Source organism: Gossypium hirsutum, chromosome A04, assembly GCF_007990345.1.
Source record: "Gossypium hirsutum isolate 1008001.06 chromosome A04, Gossypium_hirsutum_v2.1, whole genome shotgun sequence".
Classification (NCBI taxonomy): Eukaryota; Viridiplantae; Streptophyta; class Magnoliopsida; order Malvales; family Malvaceae; genus Gossypium; species Gossypium hirsutum.
This window is the reverse complement of record NC_053427.1, coordinates 74,115,694-74,124,856: the sequence shown is the minus strand read 5'-3', so window position 1 is coordinate 74,124,856 and position 9,163 is coordinate 74,115,694. Positions and strand designations below refer to the sequence as shown.

Sequence of the window (9,163 nt, the reverse complement as noted above, 5' to 3'; positions counted from 1 at the left end):
CCGGTGGTACCGGTGCATCCACCGCCAGTAAATGTCTCGAAGACGAAGATCTCGCTCGAGCACTTCCTCGGCTTCGTCCACGGCCTCTTGTACTCATATCGTATTATCTTGATTACGAATTTTTATGCATCAATTAATATTCCAGTATTTATTACAGATGTTTTATGAATCAAACAGTAGTTCAGAGTTTGTTTTCGCAGAATCGAAGTCTAGCTACAGTTTCAGTCTCTTAACAAATTTTTCTATGGTTTCAGTATCATCCTATCTAGAGTATCCTAGCAGGATTTTAGTACAGACAGATAATTCAGAAAAATATTCAGAAAAATTCAGAATACTTACAGACTTGAGCCGGAGATTCGAAATGCCACCTTCTAAAGATCTAAATTTTGAAAATCGAGTTTTTCGTATTCTTTATAAAATTTTCGCTTTCGAAAATTTTGTTTTTGTAAACCTATTCCATAGCCGGGTTGTTGCAACCTGGCTCTGATACCACTAAATGTAACACCCCAAACCCAGCCCAGACGTTATGACCGGATCCGACATGCCATATCGAAGCGTTCAAAACATTTTATATTGTTGATCCAGAAAAACTTACTTAGTGTTTTAAAAGATAATTTCATTATAGGTTAAAGTGAATGGAAGCTGTGCACTAGGTAGGAAACCGGAAAAGAGGTGGTGAGTCCATCGGACTGCTTAAGTACCAAGCTCCCTTCGGATCCAATCCTAGACATGCATACCGCCATTGCCAACCTTAACGTCATGGATATTTCTAGGAAACTGATTTGATTAAGTCATTTTTAGGAAAAGTGATTAATTTTGGAAAATACTTTCATTGCGGAAGCTTTGCTTGTTGTCGTGTTATTTTGAAATCAATTGTTGTTTTTGAAAACGCGCCCTAAAGCTATCCAATTTCAACAGTTAAAATAAGTATTACCTATCTTAGTAATACATATTAAAACCATCAAAAATAATTAAGCGGCCTTATTACATTTAAAAACCCAAAACTTCAAACGTAAATAAAAGGATGTCCAGTTCACCAGAAGAAAATCAAACTTTCAGAACGGGTGGTCACTCCGAATTCCCTCACAGCTCCAAGCCCACTATGGTTGGGGATTTCCTGCGAGGATGAAAATAAAATGGGTGAGTTTGGGGAAACTCAGTGTGTAAAGAAAACCCATTCAAAACCCAAGTCAGCTCAAGCCTATTGGGCCTAAGCCCATTCAGGTAACAGTGGTACTGGACCAGAGCCCTTTTCAGATTACAATAAATTGGGCCTTAGCCCCTTATTCAGATAACAGTATGGCCCATAGGCCCATTTCAAAATACATGCAACATCAATAACATATGCAAGCCCATTTGGGGAGACTACTCAACCCACCAACCACTACACTCCACCCGTACCAGCCCTACACTCCATGTGGGGAATAGCTCAACCCACTCAGCCCAACACTCCACAGTTGCAGCCTTGCTGCTCAGTTAACAGTAAATTGAGGCAAAGCCTCCAATACGTAGACAAGCCACTTTCAGTACTTCCTCCGTCAATATCCCAATCCCATGCATAAGATAATAACAACATGGCATGCAGTAAATAACAACAGTCAAACATGCATTTAGGTCAATTTAACCCTAGGAGTATTTCGGTAATTTATCTACTAGGGTAAAATTGTAAATTTTCTACTTTTAAAGGTATTTCAGTAATTTATATATTTTAGGGTTTTTCATGCATATTCCTACTTTTCACGTACTAACAGAATCACGTACCGAGGGTTCTTACCGAATTGGGCCCGTTGGCCCATCATTCCAATTTTGGCCCATTAAGCCCAAAAATATCGAGGGCACAGAAATGATGCACTTTGCAGTCCAAATTTTGCAGCTTACCAAAAACATTAATCGATTTACCTCACGAGCATTCGCACACTCACAAATCTACAAAATATTAGTTTTCGGCATTTCGGCTTTTCGATTTTTGTCGATCGAGACTAAGAAAGAGGGTGTTAGTTACACACATGTTTGCCGATCTAGACTTTTACCATTTATTCCATTTGAAACTAGACTCATTAATATTTAATTACATAATTTATACAGCTTCTAACTCATCTCCCACAATTTATGGTGATTTTTCAAAGTCACGTTACTGCTGCTGTCCCAAGCAGATTTATTACCAAATCACTCTTTCACACCTAACTTGTATGCATGTTATTTAAACATGTATATCACCAATCAATCATCACATATTTATGATTTTACTTAAGTATAATCTCCATTTCATCATTTTAAAGCACAACATGTTAGCCGATTTTTCCCTTTAGCATCTAAGGCACATGCATGTTCATTTGTTTGGCTCAACTTCACCTATCTTCCATTTTTCATCAAAAGAACATGAAACAACAACCATTTCCTTCATTTTAATTCATGACCAAATGCTCACAACACAACCAAAAACCAAAATATGCTTCAAGAGTTAAGGTAGAATCAAGAAGAACTCATGAACCTCAAAATAGAAGCAAGGTACCATGAACTTACCTTCAATTTTCTTCCCCAAGTGACTGAACATGCAAGAGCTTTCTCCTCTTCTTTCTCTTCTCTAACTTTAGGCTATGATGAACGAAGATGGACAAAACTTTGTTCTTTTCACCCCTTTTTCTTTTAATAAAATTTCATATTTCATCCATTTAATTCTTTAATACAAAAGACATGAAATGCCCATCATGGAACATTTACCTAAAGCATTATCATGGAACATTTACCTAACCCATTATCATGGAATATTTACCTAATCCTTTATCATGGAACATTTACCTAACCCATTATCAATTTGTACCATGAATTATGGATATCAAGTGCTCATATTGTCTACAACAACATGATGGCTGGCCACTTCATGTAAATGGGAGGTTTGTCATGCAAATCCTCCTATTTTGCACTCCTATTTATTTGGCCACTTCAATTTAGCCTATAGCATTTTCAAACATTTTCACATAGGTCCTATTTCATAATTTCACCCCATTTTTCTTATGGAACAAAAATTAACTAAAATTGTCGAGTTCTATCTTAAGCTTAGGCCTTCTAGAGGCCCACTAACATAATTAAACCTATGCCAACATTCACAGAATTCCTGAAAGTTGGGGCATTACACAGTCAAAGGTGGAAAGTTAGGAAAGAGGTGAAAGGCCTATCACCAAAATTAAAAGCTAAAGTGGTTGAAGAATTGGAATGCTACATTAAGGTGTGTTAGATTTTCTTATATAATTAAAGTGGTTAATTGAATACAATAATTAAAGTTAAAGGAAAAGTATTGTTATAATAAACATTGATAATAACTATAGAATGATTGTAAAGCATTAAGAAAAGAAAAATAAGAATACACAGATTTTACATAGAAATCTTTTAGGAAAAAATCACGAGGAGAGGAAAAAAAATTTACCAATGTTGAAAAACAAATTATATAAGAGAAGTTTCGACTATATTTATTTAAGAGTTGAAAACTCATGTTCTAATCAAAATCAAATAATAGGAGTATAGTTCTATATGGACTCAACTTGTGCGGTATGGTCCGTACCGCAAGGGCTCCGCCCCCACACCCTCGGTCGCAACCCCACCCCAGTTTTGTTACTTTATTTATTTCTTCAACAAGTGACGGGATTCGAGTCATACAATTTCTAACAATTATTAATTGAATGTAATTAATAAATAAATTGTTACCTTAATATTAATATATAGAAATTATAGTCAAGAAACAAATGATCGAATACGAAACTTAAAAGCAAGGAAATGGGAATAATTGAACATGAATTTATAAGTTTATATCATTGTTTGAGAACATTGATGATAGCTGTTTAAAAGTTTCATTGTCAAACAATGTTTGTAAATTTGAGATAAACTCAAAGTGAGTATGTTATCTACCTTTGCTTATCATCGTTTATCTTATGAAGTCTTGAGGAAAATATCCATAATAAAATATTGAATTATCATTGACATGATATCATCATTATTAAACATATAAATGATGAGAAAAAGGCAATTAAATTGTAAGACACCCTTTTAAACTATATTGTCGTCTTGTCGGGTCTGCTGACATATTATAGGATTGCAGTATCGCATCTCTGTTATGATCATATTGTAGGTTGCTTTATACACATGCAAATATTAGAAGCAGAGAGGATAATGCTCAGACCATACAATAGCCTTTTCCCCACCCTAAGTTCAAGAGGGTAACACATAATACAAGGAATATCAATAATAATTCAGTTTCTTTTAATGAAATTTTAGATGATATTATAATAGTATTGCATACATTCGCATATACAGGCAAACATTATCTCAGCAACTTATTTAAAAGTACAAAAAATATATTGGCAATCAGAAAGATTTGTCATCGATGATGTAGAAGAAGGGTTCGAAGATAAAACTAATGTTCTTGAGTTAAATGTGTTACAAAGTTGGTTCCTTCCTATTTTCCTTTTCTTTTACTGATTCAAGTGTTTTTTTCTGCTAAATTATTTTTTAACCATGGAAATCATAGTTATTAAAAGAGGCATAGCTTTCAAGAAAGCATTAACTATTTTGCATTTTCCAACAGAACCCAGAAACTCCAAGCTAATGAGACAAGAAAGCAGCATTATAAATAAAATAACTGCTTAAGGGTACAGGAAATCCTTGAATTTAAAAAAAAATTCAATTAAACCCCTCCAAAAATACACACCCAATTGAATCCTCGAATGCTAGATTTATAAATTATTTTTATATTTTGATGGAAAATGATTTTTTAATAGTTTTCTTTTTTTTTCTTTTTTTTTTTGGAATTTAAAAAAAAATTAAAACTAAATTGATTTTTTTAGAATAAAAACTAAAATGATAAATTTTGTAAACATTTAGGGTTAATTTGAACTTTTTATATTTAAGATCAAATTGATAAAATGTGTAAACTTTGGAATATTAAATTTGTTATTAGGCCTATAAAAAAGCTCTTGTTACACTCTTGTTAGTAAGTTAACAACAACTAATGAGAGAGTAATTATTTAAATTCGAAAAATTGAATAACTAAACTGAAAAAATTAATGGTGTGGTAACCAAAATAGAACGAAGTACATAGTTGCATGATCAGTCTTGCAATTTACCAAAATATATTAGCCTTTGTAACTTTATTTATATATTATTTATTTTTGTTATTCTTCATGTCTGTTTTACAATTTATGTTCAAGGTTTGGAATTGTCTCTCCCAATAATGTCATCTCTAAAAATCAAATATGCGTTCTCCCCTTAAAATTGCAATATACCTTACCAGTGCATCCAACCACTAATTGTTATGTACAATTTATTTCTTTCAATTAATTGTGTATTAATGTTAAATATTTAAAATTCATATCGATAAATTAATATTAATAAATATTTTTAATTTTAATGAAATTAAGAAATTATCACACATTTTATTTATTTTCTAAATCTGTTTTTCTAATGTAATGAAAAAAATTGTTAAATTTAGATAATATCTAAAAATATCTATTGCTTTACTCTTGAAAATAAAATTCTAACTAATTTGTACAACTGGGTCAAGAAAAGGTAATTTTCACATTATTTAATTTAAAGTTAAATGTCTGTCTCAAACTATTTTTAATGTTTTCTTTTAAACTTATCCATATTTGAGAAAACGACTGTTGAACTGTGGCTAATACCAAAGTTTAAGTTTTGCGTTGTGAATCCCTTTAAAGTTTGAATTCCTCTCTTCTCTCAAAATATATTTTAAAATAAAAATTAAAAGCTTCAACTCTAATTAGTGATAATTATTTGACATTCCACTAATTTTTTTGCCGCTTAATCATTTAATATTGCACAATTGAACTATATATTTATTTAAATAATAACAACACAAATCTTGAAAAATAAATGTGATTAGTGCGAGTTGAACTTAGATCACACTTGTTAGTGAATATTCTTGACCATCAACCATAACATAAGGTTCAAATAATATTTTTTCTTTAATTTGTATATACCCTAATTAATACTATATTAATTTCTTTTATTAAAAAATTAAATGAGGTCCTAGCAGTGATCAACTAGAAACAAATCTAAACTTTAGTATAACAACTGGAATTCTTGCTAAACTCAACTAATCTTTTTTTTTACTGTAATTTGGTGGAATTTTCAGCCATAATTCTCACTAATGTAATATAAATATTTTTTATTATTTTTAATAAGGGATAGAAGCAAAATTGTTGAATTAAATTTAAGATGAGGGTAAATTAATAACTTAAACACAATTTTCACTATATATTTTCTCAAGCAATTTAATTTTTTGGGTAAATTACAGTCAAGATCACTAATTATATATAAGTAAGTTTATGTTTTATTCACTTAACTTCAAAAAATTACAAAATAATTATTAAATTATTTAAATGTTTTCGTTTAAATCACTAAACTAGTTGAAAGTTTTTATTTAAGTTACTGGGCTATTAAGGTTTTTTTTTTTAAATCTGGCTTATGAGTTCTAAGTGATAATTCGACGGTACAATGGATCAATACTTATTAACGAGTGCAAAAACATACCTTAGATCCAAGTTGATCTGATGACTAATGTCGGATATTCGAAAACAAAGTTATTTGGATTTTAGTTTGCAAATTCGTGACGGTTAAAGTTGTTTTATGAAAAATATTGAACTATAGAAGAGAAGGGAAATAAGAGCTTTCGGTTCGTGTAAGTGTTACAAACAAAGAAGGTCATATATACAACAACGATTTTAACAGTTGAGAGACTTAAATAAAAACTTTTAAATAAATTTAATGATTATTTTGTAATTTTTTAAAGTTAAATGATCAAAATATAAATTTATTAATAATTTAGTAAGATAGGTGTAATTTACTTTTTCTTCCTTACGTTTGAATAGATTGGTCGGCAATCAAGCTTTTAAATAGTAAGAAAAACATCCTTGAGATGCAACTTCCATGGCAGCCGGTATTTGACAAATGGAAAGGGAAAAAGAAAAAGAAAACCCACGAAATAATACCTACTAACTAACTAAAAAACAAACACCACTTTCAGAACAATTCAAAGAGTAAAAAACATACATCAACTGATGATTCTCACTACATCTGGTTCCACCGACGATAAACAATAACATACAAATAGAAGCCCTTTGGCCTTCAAACATTAATAAAATCATCTCTCGAACATTACCATCTATGTACAATACACAAAGGCATAGGGTCATCCCTTTGGCCTCCCTACACCCGTAACATTTGAGCGTATGCTTCCCCCTTTGGGATTTTTCATACGCTTATTAAGTACCCATACATAATGATTAACGTAAACAGAAATACATATATATTTTCTACATACATGAAATTCCCAGACCCTAGATTAACCCATAAGTATGCGATGGTTTCATGTAACGACGCGGCGAGGAGTCAAACGACAGACAGCAGGAGATTGAACTCCGGTTGATAAAATAATCTTAGTACTAGCAGAAGGAGCAACCATGGAAGATGATGATGATGATGATGATGAAGTGGAAAACTTCCCATAATTATCTGATTCAAAGATTCGATCATCGGATATTTGGAAGCGATCAGAATCTCCGGTGGGGAGTCTCATGTAAGAAGCCGAGGGTGACTCGTTGAACCATGTTGCTAAAACGTGATCTTCTTTTCCGCTCTTGTACTGGACTATAGCCCTGTAAACAAAAGGGATAAGACCTTCCATTTCCCTTTTGTTCTTTTTCTTTTTTTTTTCTTCTTTGTATTGCGTTGTATGAAGTATTGGGTTTTAAAAGGAGAAGGCGGAAGGGTGGTGACGTGTCGTAATGGGTAGGAGCTAAGCTCGATTCACGCAAAAATCAAATACTCGCGAACCCAGCCGTTGAAAGCCATCCGCAAACTATAAACATTAAAGTAAAGAAAAAGAGCAGCCACTTTCCTTGCAAGTCACCAATTTCGGAAACGAATTACATTATTTAATTTCTCTTTGTAAAATCTTAATCTATTTCTCATTTTATCCGTTGCTTCATCAGTGTACACCTCTTGATTTTAACTCAAATCTAAAATTCGATTGGATTTGGTTTAATTTAATTTAATTTTTAAATTAAAATTTAATAATTTTTTTAATATTAATTTTATTATAAGTTTTTGTTATATCTATTTTTTTATATAATGTCTAGAATTAATTTATAACCTCTCACCAATTCTTAAATAGAAAAATAATGTACTTTAACGTATTCGAATTCACGTCCTTTTATATTAACAATAATGTCGATGTCTATCGAGTTAAAACTCCAATCGACAAAATTTAATAACTTAAATTTAATTAAACTTAAAATAATCCAATCAAGTAGTTCAAAGTAATATGAATTTGAAATGTTTTAAACTTATAATTATCCAACTCAAAAATCTAATCTCAAATCATTTTCAATTTTTGAAATGGAAGATTAAAATAACATTTTTATAAAGTTGAAATCTAAACAAGTGATTATGCATATCTAAAATTTCAATTTCTTTAATAAGCTTATTTAGCTTCCATATTTTTTGCGTTCAATATTTTTATAAAAAAAATTGAAAATTGAAAGCAGATATTGAAATTAAAGCTCAACAATAAAAAAATGTGGTAAACATTGGGTTAAGAATGTGAGTTGGTTTGGACATGGTTTTAGAGTTGGTGGAACATCATTCGCCCACTTGTTTAAATATGAGTACGAGAAATAGGAAAATTTATTGTTTTAAGCCGGTCCTATTGAAATCCATCGTAACAAAGCTCACGATCATATGTGTTGGATTATTTTAAAGGTCGTAATCAAAATAGATCATGAACATGCCCATCATTAAAATTTTGTAATTCTTCAATATCTTTTGTTCCATGATTTTAGGGTTTCTTCCCTTCCAGCTGTTCACTATATATTTTTTTCCTCCAAATGATATCTAATTTTAGTTCCACCTCTTTCTCAAGCATCCACATATGATTTCAATTGGGGTTTGTAGTGAAAATTTATTTTCTTGCCTATTTGGGTTACGCTGTATGACAATGTCTCCCATAGAACCAAGGCAGAGGGAGAAGGGCCTTAGCCTTTGATTAAATGATTAAATTACATTTTTAGTCCATCTTGAATATTAATAATTCAATTTAAGTTCTCTATTTTTAAGAAAAATTTTAAAATATATTTTTGCTCCCTCCGCAAAA

The 9,163-nt window shown here is 31.2% G+C and overlaps 1 protein-coding gene across 1 annotated transcript; it reads right to left on the bottom strand.

Moving 5' to 3' along the window:
- Nucleotides 1-7,050: 7,050 nt before the first annotated feature.
- On the bottom strand, nucleotides 7,051-7,758 carry LOC107948918 (uncharacterized). Its single transcript, XM_016883582.2, has one exon. It carries the CDS (start codon nucleotides 7,694-7,696, stop codon nucleotides 7,379-7,381), a length of 318 nt encoding a protein of 105 aa, XP_016739071.2. The 5' UTR covers nucleotides 7,697-7,758; the 3' UTR covers nucleotides 7,051-7,378.
- Nucleotides 7,759-9,163: the final 1,405 nt, after the last annotated feature.